Source organism: Strongylocentrotus purpuratus, unplaced genomic scaffold (assembly GCF_000002235.5).
Source record: "Strongylocentrotus purpuratus isolate Spur 01 unplaced genomic scaffold, Spur_5.0 spur5_scaffold_19, whole genome shotgun sequence".
Classification (NCBI taxonomy): domain Eukaryota; kingdom Metazoa; phylum Echinodermata; class Echinoidea; order Camarodonta; family Strongylocentrotidae; genus Strongylocentrotus; species Strongylocentrotus purpuratus.
The window spans coordinates 44-16,729 of record NW_022145604.1 but is presented as its reverse complement, the minus strand read 5'-3'; the positions used below and the strand labels follow the sequence as shown (position 1 = coordinate 16,729).

The window sequence follows — 16,686 nt, the reverse complement described above, 5'->3', positions numbered from 1 at the left end:
TGCATTAATGTTATTTTTTATAAAAATAAAAAAATCAATTCAAAGCAGTTGACCACTAAAAAAAAAAAAAGGCATGCAAAAGATGTGCGATTTCTTACACAATTGTTACCTAATCTGCAGTTGCAATTGCAATTAGATATATAAAATTTAAGTTTAATAAATGGTCCCGCAAAAAATATTTCTTTTTCTTGTATCATTGAAATAAATTTGAACTACAAGTATCACTTTGTTCAGTATAAAATAAACATCCCTCAATCAATTCGAGATATTATATTTTAATTTTAATTTTTTACACTGTTTCTTAATTTTAATATACCCTGTATAAAGAAATATTTCAACAATTAAATGATTATTAACCATAATAATCATAACAAACCAATAATAAAGTGATACAATGCATGATTTTATAAGTTAATATATGTCTCATTTTAAGGCCAAAAAAGAAAAGGTTAGATTCCACAATTTTAAGTGGTTGAAAAGACGCCTCAAAAAGACGAAAAACATTGCAAGTCAAAATTGTAATTACCACATTTTTTTACATTAAAAAAAAATGTGACCCAACCCGCTGCCGTTTGAATCATTTCCAACGCAGTCTCTGGAGACCCGACGCCTTTGGCGGCGAAGCTCCCTGGAGTTAATGTTATGTACGTTATTACCCCTCCGCCCCCCCCCCCCCCCTGTAAAAAAAAAAAAAAAATGCAGTCAGTTTCAATAGTGTAGTCTAAAAACTTTTTTTCTCCATAATTGAATATAAAAACACTGCTAACATTTAAATTTCACAGTTCGGACATACGTGACATATTATCAAAATTGCAATTTCAACTTTGAATTGTAAATTTCGACATAATAATATCTGATCAAAAAACAAAAGGCACATTGCCTATAGCCCATCGGGCAGGCTATAACATACCAAAGTTTGGTATAAAATAGAGCAAGAATAAGCGAGATACTGTTCAAAGAACAATGTCATGTACTGTACATTCATGATGTAAACGAAATTCACCTTCTATAAGCATTGCACGTAAATTAAGAAACTTCTGACATGTCGCCTTTAGTCGCAATTTTCACTATGATGTCTTCATCAAAATGACAAAAAGTGGATATTGACCACGTAGAAAATTATCTTGGCTACAACATATCAAAAATTGGTTGAAAAACAATCAATATTTACAGAGATACAGTAATTACAAACAACTATACAGTGCGTCCCAGAAAAAACGAAACCGAGAATCATTGACGTTTTATCACAACTTAATCACAATTATAATGAATAAATGACATATATTTGTAAAGCTTAGCAACTCATATAATGCATATTTCACGCATGAGTGATTAAAATCAATTTGAAAAAAGAGAACAAAAAGTCATTTGCCGCACGGTATCTAAATTTGAAAGAGAAAATCAGCTTTTGCCCTTTCATATGACACCTCAATCATGAAAAATAGGCAAGGAATAATTTTTTTGCTTAAAGTGATGCTTAAATTAAAATAATTGGATTAAACAAATTCGTTTTCACTGGCTGCCTGCTGTAACAACCCCCCCCCCCACCCCCCTCAAAAAAAAAAAAAAAAAGCAGTCAGTTTCAATAGTGTAGTCTAAAAACTTTTTTTTTCTCCATAGTTGAATATAAAAACACTGCTAACATTTAAATTTCACAGTTCGGACATACGTGACATATTATCAAAATTGCAATTTCAACTTTGAATTGTAAATTTCGACATAATAATATCTGATCAAAAAACAAAAGGCACATTGCCTATAGCCCATCGGGCAGGCTACAACATACCAAAGTTTGGTATAAAATAGCGCAAGAATAAGCGAGATACTGTTCAAAGAACAATGTCATGTACTGTACATTCATGATGTAAACGAAATTCACCTTCTATAAGCATTGCACGTAAATTAAGAAACTTCTGACATGTCGCCTTTAGTCGCAATTTTCACTATGATGTCTTCATCAAAATGATAAAAAGTGGATATTGACCATGTAAAAAATTATCTTGGCTACAACATATCAAAAATTGGTTGAAAAACAATCAATATTTACAGAGATACAGTAATTACAAACAACTATACAGTGCGTCCCAGAAAAAACGAAACCGACAATCATTGACGTTTTATCATAACTTAATCACAATTATAATGAATAAATGACATATATTTGTAAAGCTTAGCAACTCATATAATGCATATTTCACGCATGAGTGATTAAAATCAATTTGAAAAAAGAGAACAAAAAGTCATTTGCCGCACGGTATCTAAATTTGAAAGAGAAAATCAGCTTTTGCCCTTTCATATGACACCTCAATCATGAAAATAGCAAGGAATAATTTTTTTGCTTAAAGTGATGCTTAAATTAAAATAATTTGATTAAACAAATTCGTTTTCACTGGCTGCCTGCTGTAACAAACAAAATTGACAAAAGACTTACTCCGTTTTGTTGACAATCAGACATGGGCGAAAGACTTCCTGCATGGCTGGTTGTCAACGAAACGGAGCTTGTCTTTTGTCAATTCTGCTTGTTGCTACAACAGGCAGCCAGTGAAAACTGACTTCTTAAATCAAATTTTAAAACTTTAAACAAAACTTTGCTCTTTTTTCCTGATTGAGGTGTCACATAAAAGGGCAAAAACTGAACTTTCTAAAAATATTTTCTCTTTTGAAATTTAGATACCATACGCCAAACGACCTTTTGGTTCCCTCTCTTCAAATTGATTTTAATCACTCATGCGTAAAATATGCATCATATGAGTTGCATCAAATAAAAGAGGCTCTAAGCTTTACAAATATGTCATTTATTAGTTATAATTGTGATTAAGTTATGATAAACATCAATAATTTTTCGGATTCTTTTTTTTGTGGGACGCACTATATAACGAAATATAAAAAAAACATATTACAACTTTTCTATCTCAACAGCAATCCCATCTGTCCCAATTTTATACCTTATTGGAAATCCAAGGAGGGAGGATACGAGATTTTCGTCCATGCCGTCTGCGATCTTGATGCAATTTCCATTTTTCATCATGATACGCATGGGTACGCTGTATAAAAAGAAAATGAAAATACAATTAACATATATTTAAAAACCTAATAAGGGCCATTTATACACATATTTCACAACTCAATGTCTTTATAAAGCCTTGATATATATATATATATATATATATATAAAAATGGGACTTTAGTTAAAAAATGGGGCCCTACAGTTTGTCTAAATTTAGAGCCTGGAATTTCAACATGTGCATGAATTCAAAATAATTACTAAGCCTACACGAAACTACATTGTTAAGATGAGAGATAGTAGTGCTAAGGTAGTGACTTCAATACTAGATGTACAATTAAAAATAATATGAAAATTTGAGTGAAAACGGAAACGGATAGTGATTCTTGACAATTTTATATATTTTGATGCCTTTGTGGATGTATTATAAGCACTAGAAAATTTAGCCCCTAAAACACTAATGCTTACAAAAAAAATTGAATATAAAAATTTACCGGTGCTCCTGGTAAATTGATAAATTTCAATTAGCGTCTATGCCCGAAACATGGTAGATGCGACCATGAAAACCTCAAAATATGTAGTTGTGATATATAATTTCCAACCAGGATTAGCTAAAATCGGTTGATTTTAGTCAAGAAACATTGTTTTATAGCTTAATGAATATCTTGACCTCGAGAGAGAGCTATACAACATCAAAAGTTTATTATTTACAATTTCATAACTTTAGACTCGATTTCAACCGCAACAACGATTAACTGAATATTGTAAGATCGCATATGCTTCCAATATGTTAATTTGAACCAAATTCATGACCCCATATTAAAACTTTGTATTACCTTTAATATAATTATTTCAAGTTGTTAACATTATATAGGAAAAAGGACACTATGGCGGCCATTAAAACAAAAGAATACAACAGATCACAAAAGCAGAATTTGAAAAACACAATATCATTTTCTCCACCCAGGCGCGTAAGCAGGGGGGTTTGAGGGTCGACCCCCTCCCCCCCCCCCTCAATATTTTGTATGTGTGCGATTTTGAGGAAAACCCTCCCCTCAAATTTGTTTTAATAAAAAAATATTAAAAAGGTGATCTTACCACCCCCCCCCCCCCCCCCCCCTCCCTAACTAAACAAAATATCAGTCGGCCAAATTTTCAAATTTCTTGGACCCCTCAAAAATGTGCTCTTAATTTATTTCACTTAACCCAAACCGAGTCATATTTCAAGCCAAGATATGCATCTTTCATTTTATATACCTTTAATTTCTTAATTATAATAAAGTTGATGTCGAAATTGAACAAAAGTGTTACAATTGTCCTCGGTCTCCCCTACTAAATTTGATGCTTTTCATCACAAAATGCACAATTACCCCTAAAATTAACGCTACGATTATACCGGGTTCTATTGTAATCCAACTACATGTACATGTACCAGTTATAACAACAAAAATCTAAATATAAAAACATTTACGCACATCAAAAAACAAACAAAACGGCAATGATCATTCTAAAAGCTAGGAACGGATTCGGCATTTACGCAATTCTTCTTAATTATACACAATTGCCGGAGCTACATGTAAGAGAGTATACAAAAATCTAAACCAATTTAGTCTCACTATGCAAATGGAAAAAAAAAGACTTTTTACACCTACACCTGTACACATGTGTACATGCACTACAATAAAAACATAAAATACACATAACAAATAACCACCAAAAAGTACAAACCTTGTTTTTCTCACGCCAATCACCTCTCCCTCTACCCATTTTTCTTTCACCATCTACATAAATGCAAAAATAAAACAAAAAAAGACAAAGAAATATCAATACAAACATATTGTGACAAAACAGTAGTACACATAACATATTTCATTCAAAGTACCAAAGAGTTTTAAGAGATGGGAGTCATATCTAATTCATTCCCTTTGAACCATCTTCGATGCCGCCAAAAAAAAATATGTCGGGCATGTACTTAACTGATGATTCCTGCCTATCTGTAAACTAAAGGGTTACTTTTAAAAATTGACAGTTTGACTAGATTACAAAAAAAAAAATTATGAGTAAAATGATGTCTTAAAATGAGAAATAAAAGTAAATTAAATATGACACTCTCACAAGCTACTGGGCTTTGAATTTGAAAAGATGCCACGTCGAACAAAATTGTTAAAACCTAGAAAAAAATTAAATAATATTATTACAACAAAAAAATGTAATCATAATGGTGTGAATCACTCGATAAATAAGAACGGACGCCACTTTCTATTCGATAACGGTTTTATTCAATCTGCACTCAAAGAGAAAATGCAGATAGAAAATCCGGTGTTAACATTGACATATTTACAGTAGTATTAAAAAAAATACTTATTCATAGAGTTACACACAAGATATTTCATTGAATGGTTCAATGTATTTCTTGCCAAAAATCCAATCAATATTAACTCTATGATGTTCACAACACAAGCACGTGCTCCAAGTCTGTTCATGTATCACCTTAATCCAATGTGCTAAAAGCATGTGCTTTGTTCATGTATCACCTTAATCCAATAACTTGTCACATACACCTATCAAAGTGACTTTCACAACTGACCTAAATAACAATGCGCAAAAACAAATTTGATTTTTTTTTTTTTGTGCATTCAATCTACATGTACCTTGCTAAATAACTGTTGCTGTTTTTCAACTCAGCCAAAATGATAATTTATCAAACTTGTAAATCTCCTATTTTTTTATACAACTCAAAAAATGACCAAATTATTCTGGCGCTAGTGTTGTTAGGTATTCATTTTTTTTAGCACTTTAATATCCATTCTTAGCAAAGAAATTTTAACCCAATAGTTTACTTATTTTAATCATAATCATTTATTGCATTTTCCACCTCAATTTGGATCACATTTGACATCAAGAAACCTCCGTTTAGAGCTTTGATGTCACCGTCGTCGCTCAGTACCAATCATCTCTATGCTATAGTCCTGCACCTCAAACTGAAGCTATCAGTCCAAAATTATGCAGACTTCTCGTATGGTGGTATCGTGCATGTTATGATACCACCATACAAGGTTTGAGGTGCAGGACTAGCATAGAGACGGTACTGGGTAGGCCTGTGGATCGGGGGCCGATCTTGAGCCGATCAGGAATGATCAGATAATAATTTCCAATTGCCGATCAATAAAAATGATCCAAAAAACATTGGCAGAATTTTTTTTTTTTTTTTTTTAATGACAAAAATTTTCAAGTTTTTGGCTATCAAAGGCTTTTACAAAATTCATAGCTGGGATTATTTTGTCATGTGAAGTTGTTGTAGACCATGTTTGTTATATCTAGTGACTTTTCATGACTTTGAAATAATAATATTGGTCTAAGATAAGAGGCAAAACATGCGGGCCACCATCTTGGATTATAATGCATGCCTACTTTATGAAAATTGAAAATTTTCGTCATTAAAAAAAATAAAAAAATAAACAAAAAATCAGCTGATTTTTGGTGTCGATCTTCAAGTCCGATACCGATCAAAGGTACGAGGGTGTCGCTCCGATCTTCCGATCCGATCAGAGCCCCAACTTACACGATTAGGCCAAATAAAAAAAACATGTTTAACATCCTTTTTTTTTTTATTATTTCAAAATGGCCGCTCAAAATAGCCGCTCGGTACATTTTCCCTGACAGTCTGACTATTTTTCAAGATGGCCGCCAACATTTTTTTTTTTTTTTAAATTTAAATCAGAAATTGATCTATTTTAGCAGTGTTTTTCATGTTTTTTTCTTTTAAAAAAAAAATTAAAAATAAAAAAAATAGGAGGCGGCCCCCCAAAAAAAGCGGGAGGGGAAGCTAAACATGCATATTTTGTTACATGGCCTTAGTACTGAGCGACGACGTCGACATCGAAGCCCTAAACGGAGGTTTCCCGATGTCGGATGTGATCCAAATTCAGGTGAAAAATGCAATAGGTCTATACGATTATGATTGAAATTAATAAAAAATTGTGCTAAAATTCATTTGCTAAAAAATTAAAATGGATATTAAACTGCTAAAAAAAATAGATACGAAACTACACTAGCGCCATTATTCTTTAAAAATTTGCATACATTTTATGCGCACTCATTAAGTGTTTTCTGCTATGGACTTGAATTCTATACAAATAAATAGCATGGCATTCTATTATTTGCCAAGACTAGACCTAGAATCTAAATGTTTTAATTTATACACTTGCATATAAACCTCTAGATCTAGATAGTCTATAGAGTCTATTTAAAATTGCTTTTTATTTATACATACACGTTTACTTTCTCCAAATAAACCAATTTCTCTCTCATATGAGCAACCAAAATTCAATAGACAATGCATGCAGTATTTTTACAAACCAAATAATATATCAGGTCCTTAAGACACTTCATTTTGTAAATGACCCTAATAACAGTGACCTACTTTTTGCAAGCCTGATTTCATTAGATGGTGAAATCAACTCTTACTTGAATCTTGGATTCTTTTCCTCCTTAATACTTCCTCATGCTACTCTCAAAACCAATCTTGGTTTTCTTGATTTTTAAGTAAATAAACTATGGTCTAATCAAATACCTCACTCCATTTACACTCACTTCTACATATATCTACAATACTTTGTGTCTCTGCGTTAAATTCAATTTCCACTAAATTTACGCGTTTTAAAAAAAATAAACAACTAACATTTGACCGATAGACGCGTTAAACTTAAAGATAAACTTGAGTTCTAGATCCTAGTGGTAAAAAAAGAAAATGAATTCTCACAGAATCTAACGAAACTTACACTGAATGTTCAAAATTACAAATAAATGTCATGTGCCAAACAATTTTGGAAGAAAATGTATACTGGCTGAGTAATGAGCATAGAAAGATTAAAAAAATCAGGGTAGTACTTTGTACCCAAAATCGTTTGGCAAATTTCAATTTGTAATCTGGAATATTCAGTTTAAGTTTCATTTGATTCTGTGAGAATTGATTTTCTTTTTTAAAACCAAAAGTCAAGTAGATCTAGATCTAGACCTATATCTTTAATATATTAATTAAACAGGCATCGTAAAAGGGCTTGTATTGAAGGAGGAACACATTGGAACATCGATAATATATATAGGGGTCCTACTAGATCTAGTACTACTAGCCCCGACCATGCCGACACCATGTGTGTTGTCCCATATACATCTTTCTGTGTAAGTGATTGTTACTTTACCAAGACTCTGCCAAATTTATGATGAGTTTGATGACTCCAAAACCTTGCATTACACACCATTACTTACATGCTATATGATCAACTTTTCTGATCCATTCCACACCTTTTCTTTCACAATGCAATCGCATTACCAGAACTCAGTTTATCTTTAAATCTCAACAGCGCGCACACTGACCTCTTTGAAGCTGAGTGTATGTGTACACAAACGTACCAAATTAATCCGACACATAGTCTCATAGACACAAAATCTTGCACAGTTTATATCTCAACATTGAATTAATCTACACATTTTTATCCTTTACTAAACAAGTATTGAGTATTTCATGATATAAACTTACTCTATGGGCGGCGTTAAACTCAACGTAAAAAGACAAATTCGGAGACTTTTTGTCCCACTCGCACTGATTTTCTCTCGAAAAAACGTTCTGTCTACTAACTCATGTTACGGTGTCTTCAAGTTTCAAACATTTAACAAAAAATCTTTAAAAAATGATTAAAGAAACTATTGTTTCAAAATGTGCTTTAAATAATTGTTTACAACTCATTTTTAAACCAATGAACATTAAAGGAAAATCTAACCCAAATAGAGTACTAATCTAATACAAAGCACAAAAGCAAACTGATGAAAGTTGAATATAAAAAAGTTATGAATTTTTAAAAGTAGTAATCACTATACCTATGAGCACTTCAAATTGGCTGAACCAGTAATGCCAATGTGATATAGTGTCGGCTACTTTTCCATCTGTTCCAACATATAAATGACTAAATTTGTATTTTTTTCGAAAATTCATTGCTCAGGAGGGTTTTTTTTTTTAAAGGACCTATAAATACTATGCTATCTATAATTTTGAGTAGTGTTCCAAGGGAAACAAACATACGAAAAAAACAAAAATTAATGGTATTTTTGTACACGACAAATGAGAGACTGATCCACGTCCTACGTCACAATCCACTGACCGAACTACCAATTTGAGATTTGCATAGACTGAGTAATCTCATATTTCAAACATTCATAACTTCCTTACTATTGGTCGATTCATTTCAAACTTTTGCCATTTTGTTTGTGTTATTTCAGTTCTGCTTTTATACACATAAACTTATTACAAGGGTTGGATTAATTGCCCTTCAGTTTAAAACACAAACAAAATCAATGACTAATCATGAAAAGTTCAAAACAAACCTACAAAATCACAACTAAAGTGGCATCTGATTTAACGATGCGATCATTCAATTTCGAGCAAAGTTGAATAATCACCGAGATCATTTTGTGTCTACGTGTCGGATTAATTTGGTACGTGTGTAGACATATCAAACTGTGCAACTCAACATAAAAACAAAAAAAACATTCAAAAAGCTATCTAGTTCATTCAATTTGATTGTATAAACATGCAATTCATGATTTTCCCACATCAGCGTGCAAAAAGCGCGTTCAAATTAAAAAAGCAAGTAAATTCATTCAAATTAGCGCCTGCATTGCCATAATAAACATTAATGTATTCAAATTCACAAATAGACAAATTAAACGTCTATCCAGCTGGCGCAAAATTGGTCATTAAATTAAATGGATTTTTCTCTGAATTAAATAAAATTCAAAAGAAATGATAAAACGAAATTGAAAGCTCAAAAAATGAAAATGAACCATGAGAGCAGAGAGTTGACAAATATCATTGAAACTTAAACGCCTATGTATGAACTCGAAATGCAACTCTGATAAAATTGGGCGGGAAAACCTATAGTAAAACAAAATTACCTCAATTTTCGTGGACACCGACCCCTGCAGACCATTGGCGTCTCTAATGACGGCCGTCACCAGGACAGACAGTCCTTCTGCTACATCCTGAGAAGCGCTCTCGCCCCATAGGGTTATTGGTATCGATTGAGTATCGTCATCACCCAGCTGTCTCAACGTTATTACCCGCCTTTTGTAACTTCCACTCTCCACAAGTTGGCCTACCTGCAAAACACCATAAACAAGTACATCACGTATTTAATTCGAAAAATACAAAAACATTTGAAAATAACAATAGTGTGTTTTTGTATAGCACTCATGTCCGTCACACTTGGCACTTCTGGTTTTCCCCAGTATAATGTATAATGCATTACACTATACACTCAAATCGTAATATGATATCATTTATAATGTTTATATAAATAAATATCTTTTTTAATGTTTCATAAAATCCTCACAATTTGAAAAAACTTCTTTTACGATTCAAAATCACTAAGTTAAACAAAAAATCGTCACAATTGTTACATTTTACAACAGCAAAATACATACCTCGATCACATCACCTTCAACTGTCATTCTTCTTTTTGGGGCGCTCCCCCGAGCCTCAGAGACAGAAACACTTTTCGGCCTGATAAAGCTGTCCACTGCTTCCTTGTTTACGTCGAAATCGACGACTTCAGAAAACACCTAAAAATACAATTTATATCAATAAAATACAATTTATAACTATTTAAAGATTGTGATACATAGCCACTTCTCTACAACAATACCACTATAAACCATTTTTTTAAAGGCCCCAAGTATAAACATATTTACCTTAATATAAATACCATCCTTCATAATGAAACTGCAAATTAATAAAGCCATACTTTCAACAAAAAACAACAAAAAATCAACAAATATTTAAGCTACTAAATCATATTGATAATTTATACTACCGTTTAACCATTACAGATTTAAAATTAAATATAAATTATTTTTAGCCAAAAATTGATTAGGCTAAATGGAATGGATATAGTTTTACCATACCTCTAATGGTTATCGAAGACAAAATATTACTTTTTTCAAATAATTTTGTTAATGATATTATTGCTTTATTTAGTCAAGCAAATGTATCTAGTACAGGCCTATTAAAAGCCCTTCAATGAATAAAACAAATTATAATTCACAATTTAGTCAACCATTGATTAGGCAAAAAAAAAAAAAAAACATGTTTAGCGTCCTGTTTTTTCAAAAAATAGAAAGGAGGCCCTTTTTTTTTTTTTTTTTTTCTTTTCAAAATGACCGCTCGGTACATTTTCCCTAACAGTCGGGCTACTTTTCAAGATGGCCGCCGACATTTTTTTTTTTTTTTTTTTTTTTTTTTTTTAATCAGAAATAGATCAATTTTAGCAGTATTTTTCATGTTTTTTTCTTTATTTTTTTTGATTAAAAAAATAAAAATAAATAAATAAAAAAAAAAACATGAAAAAAAAAAAAAAGTTTCAAAAAAAATAAAATAGGAGGCGGCCCCCAAAAGGAAACGGGCGGGGACGCTAAACATGTATATATTTTTTTAATGGCCTTAGGCTAAATAAATGATCATATATTGTCAAGTGGACGCTTACTCAACACAAAAATCCATACATAGACACCAAAAAGTTCCAAACTTTCACTTACCGTCGCATTTGCTAGCAAACGGAGACTGGGGCCTCCCTTACCCACCACGTGCGTTATGATGATTTTGTCACCGGCCTTCAATTTGACGAGGTCCACAGCCGCTTCGCTCGTTACCTCATTAACAAAACACCCCTTAATTACACCTTCTCTACCACTTTCGATGACATTTCCAAAAAGGTATTGGCGACCACTCGGCGCCTTCACTTTTCTCAGTTCAAAACCTTCTACAATCATCAATTCAACTGAGGAGTGTTTAGTCGACATCTTGTTATCCTTAATGTCCTTGCTATCAAAATGTCACACATATGCATTTGTCAGACCCCTTATATACCCATGTCAAAGGTACGTAACATCTTTTACAATAGGCTTTCCCTACCTAGCAACACTAACCCATGCGCAGATAGTATTTACAAAATGGCTTGTTGTAATAGGCCATTTCGTAATGTAACCAAATTTAATGCATAAGTCTTTGTAAAGTTCCTCAATACAAACTGCTAAGTAGGCTTGACCTACCTAGCAACACTAGCACATGCGCAGATAATATTTACAAAATGGCTCGTTGTGATAGGTCATTTTCGTAATGTAACCACATTTAATGCATACGTCTTAATTTGTGAAGTGCCTCAACACAAACTATTTCATTCACCTGGTAACAATATTATTTGTCTGTGGTACGATTGTAAAACAGGCAAATGTTATTTGCATCGTTAATGAATGCTACTTATGTTGGGTCCGGCCCAGGAGCCCCGATGGAATGTAATTTGCAAAGGCAGCTCGAACAGGTGTGCGAACTAATTCTGCGACGGATACCAAGGCGTGGCATCATTATTAGTGCGTAATTCAATCATTCTAGCCTGAACTTTCAACGAGACAACTTTTATTTACAATAAAAGTGCGTTAGTTACATTAGTTGTTGCCATGTTGGACAAACTGCTCAGTAGGCTTGACCTACCTAGCAACACTAGCCCATGCGCAGATAGTATTTACAAAATGGCTTGTTGTAATTGGCCATTTTCGTAATGTAACCAAGTTTAATGCATAAGTCTTTAATTTGTAAAGTTCCTCAATACTAACTGCTAATAGGCTTGACCTACCTAGCAATACTAGCCCATGCGCAGATAGTATTTACAAAATGGCTTGTTGTAATTGGCCATTTTCGTAATGTAACCAAATTTAATACATAAGTCTTTGTAAAGTTCCTCAATACAAACTGCAAAGTAGGCTTGACCTACCTAGCAACACTAGCCCATGCGCAGATAGTATTTACGAAATGGCTTGTTGTAATAAGCCATTTTCGTAATGTAACCAAATTTAATGCATACGTCTTAATTTGTAAAGTGCCTCAATACAAACTATTTCATTCACCTGGTAAAAATATTATTTGTCTGCGGTACGATTGTAAAGCAGGCAAATGTTATTTGTATTGCTAAAGAATGCTACTTATGTTGGATCCGGGGCCGCGTGCCCCGATGAAATGTAATCTACATTTAGGCAGCTCGTACAGGTGTGCGAGCTAATTCTGCTACGGATACCAAAGCGTGGCATCAATTAGTGTGTAATTCAATCATTCTAGCCTGAACTTTCAACGAGACAATTTTTATTTACAAAAAAAAAGTGCGTTATAGTTACATTAGTTGTTGCCAGGTATAGGCGCGGATCCAGGATTTCTTAGGGGGGGGGGGAGGCCCAAATTTAAAATCATGCGAGCCAAATATTGGTACGTAATGGTGACCAACAGTGACGTAATGCGAGGGGGGGGGTCGGTGCAGGGGGGGGGGGGGGAGTTTCACCCTCCCAAGCTTTGACGTTTCATTATATTATTAGAGAAAAAAGACGATTCGTTGTACTGTTCTCGAAAATAATTCTCGTCTGAATCTAGTTTTTCCCCTCCCGCGCTAAGCGCGGAAAATTTTACGGTTTATTAAATTATTAGAGAAAGAAGACGATTCGTTGTACTGTTCTCGAAAATAATTCTCGTCTGAATCTAGTTTTTCCCCTCCCGCGCTAAGCGCGGAAAATTTTACGGTTTATTAAATTATTAGAGAAAGAAGACGATTCGTTGTAGAGTTCTCGACTCTTAATCCTCGTCTAAATTCAGTTTCCCCCCTCCCGCGCAAAGCGCGAAAGCTATTACGATTCATTAAACTATTAGATACAGAAGACGATTCGTTGTACTGTTCTCGACTCTTAATCCTTGTCTAAATTCACCCCCCCCCCCCTCCTGCGCGAACCGTAGAAGCTTTGACGTTTTATTAAACTATTAAAGAAAGAAGACGATTCGTTGTACCGTTCTCGACCCTTTATCCTCGTCTGATTTTAGTTTCCCCCCCCCTCCCGCGCAAAGCACGGAAGCTTTTATGTTTCATTAAATCATTAGAAAAGAAAATGATTCGTTGTACAGTTCTCGACTCTTAATCCTTGTCTAAAATCAGTCCCCCCCCCCCCCCCATCCCCTCCTGTGCGAAGCGCGGAAGCTTCTACGTTTCATTAAATCATTAGAGAAAGAAGACGATTCGTTGTAGAGTTCTCGACTCTTAATCCTCGTCTGAATTCAGGTTCCCCCCTCCCGCGCAAAGCGCGGAAGCTTTTAATCTTCATTTAATCATTAGCCTAATGATTAAATGAAGATTAAATTCGTTCTACCGTTCTCGAAAATAATCCTCATCGGAATTTAGTTCCCCCTTCATCCCGCGCAAAGCGCAGAAGCTTTTACGTTCCATTAAATCATTAAAGATTCGTATTACCGTTCTCGCCTCTGAATCCTCGTCTGTATTCAGCACCCCCCCCCCTCCCCTCCTGCGCTTTGACGTTTTATTATTAGAGAAAAAAAACGATGCGTTGTACCGTTCTCTATACTCTTAATCCTTGTCTGAATTTCAAAGATGTTCTTTGTCTGCTCCTTTTTCTTCCTACGTCGTCTTCCGATTTGGGGGGGGGGGAACCGCCCCACCCCCCCCCCCCCCCCCTTGCTACGCGCCTGCGGTCAGATAAACACATCTTGATACCTTGTCCGACCCCGCAAGCTCAGGGGTTAAGGCAATAAATTACGGTCAGATAAGCATTCAGGGGCCCGCCTTAGGGCTCCTGGTGGGGTCGAGGCGGCAGAGCCGGCCCCGGAAGCGAATTTTTTTTTCCGTACTCGAGAGGGCAAATACCCCATGTGCGCATGCGCGTGGACTTGTGATTTCTCTGCTACTTCCCATACGAAATGTACATGTATTCGCATCTACTGTGCACGATTCGCGTTCTACGAGTAAACGATGGCATAGTAGTCTTCAAACACAGACTCTGATTTGCCAGTTTGACAAAACAATTACGCATATATCGTGCGTAGCAATAGTACTAGTATTCAAGTCTGAGTAGTTGTATGATTCAGACATTTTAGTGCTTACAGAAATGCATCCCAAATTGAATAGCATGGTATAGTAGTCTGCAAGCACAGACGCTAATCGGACAGTTTGACAACATAGTGTCTTGAGTAGTGCTTTATATTCAAATATGTGTAGTTTTATGATTCAGACCCTACTGGTGCGTGTATTGGAAAGGCATCTCAACTTGCAGAGTGGCATAGTAGTCTGCAAGCACAGACGCTAATCTGACAGTTTGACAAAATAGTGTTATTCAAGTCTGAGTAGTTTTATGATTCAGAACCTACTGGTGCGTGTATTGGAAATGCACCTCAACTTATAGAGTGGCATAGTAGTATGCAAGCACAGTTATTAGACCAAAGTTAGAAATATTATTACAGAATGACGGTTTTGAGAAGGCCAATAAATGACCTCATGGTGTGTGGGTTTGTTCAGAGCCAAAAGGGCATTCGTTGTGTTAAGAGTTAACATCCTTCTGGCTCTCAGCAGACCATGATTATAAATAAAAGTAATACAGAGAGTGCGAGCATACTGGAGGGAGGGCTAGAGAGAGAGAGAGAGAAAGAGAGAGAGATATGGAGAGAGAGAGAGAGAGAGAGAGAAAGAGTGTGAGAGAGCAGTGGCACAATACATAGGCCTACCATGGGGTCTGGAATCATTAAACTACACAAACTTGCATAAAATCACTACTCATCAATACACAATATATTATTATGTCCTTGCAGACTACTATACTACACTCTACACATTGAGATGCATTTCTAACGCACGCACCAGTAGGGTCTGAATCATACATCTACGCAGACTTGAATAAAGTACTTCTCAGCACACTACTAGTATGTTGTCAAACTGTCAGATTAGCGTCTGTGCTTGCAGACTACTATACCATTCTATACAAGTTGGCGACTTGAATAAAGTACTTCTCAGCACACTACTAGTATATTGTCAAACTGTCAGATTAGCGTCTGTGCTTGCAGACTACTATACCATTCTATACAAGTTGCAATGTATTTCCATATGCACTACTGGGTCTGAATCATACAACTACACAGACTTGAATAAGCACATCGCGACACATACGCATATTGATTTGTCAAACTGGCAAATCAGAGTCTGTGTTTGAAGACTACTATGCCATCGTTTACTCGTAGAACGCGAATCGTGCACAGTACATGCGAATACATGTACATTTCGTATGGGAAGTAGCAGAGAAATCATAAGTCCACGCGCATGCGCACATGGGATTTTTGCTCTCTCGAGTACGGAAAAAAATTCGCGCCCCGGAAGCTCAGGGGTTTTAGGCGTTTAATTATAACCATAATTTTTTGTATACCTTATTATTTTGTGACACTGGCAGGTCACTATTTGGCGTGGGGTCCAGGGGGCAGAGCCCCCCAAAATCAGGAGTTTTAGGCATTAAATTACCGTCGGATGATCATCTAAGGGCCCGCCATAGGGCCCTAGATGGAATCGAGGGGCAAAGCCCCCGGAGGCTTAGGGGTTTTAGGCATTTAATCACGGTCAGATGAGCAAATTTTGATGCCTCATTATTTTGTTAACACTGGCAGTTAACTATTCTTACTTTGCTGCTCTCATTCTATATTATTTCTCTTTAATATACTTTTTCAAAAAATTGGGGGGGGGGGGGCTCGAGGCTCTCGATCCCCACCGTACCTCGGGCCCTGACATGTAGGAATCTCAAGAATCAAATTTTTGCCTGGCTGG

The 16,686-nt window shown here is 35.1% G+C and overlaps 1 protein-coding gene across 1 annotated transcript; it reads right to left on the bottom strand.

The window, feature by feature from the left end:
- Positions 1-2,830: 2,830 nt before the first annotated feature.
- On the bottom strand, positions 2,831-12,123 carry LOC115925934. The gene is made up of 5 exons (XM_030989978.1): positions 11,594-12,123; positions 10,484-10,621; positions 9,956-10,159; positions 4,733-4,785; positions 2,831-3,044 (listed from the first exon to the last, which is right to left on the bottom strand). Exons 1-5 carry the CDS (start codon positions 11,855-11,857, stop codon positions 2,897-2,899), a joined length of 807 nt encoding a protein of 268 aa, XP_030845838.1. The 5' UTR covers positions 11,858-12,123; the 3' UTR covers positions 2,831-2,896.
- Positions 12,124-16,686: the final 4,563 nt, after the last annotated feature.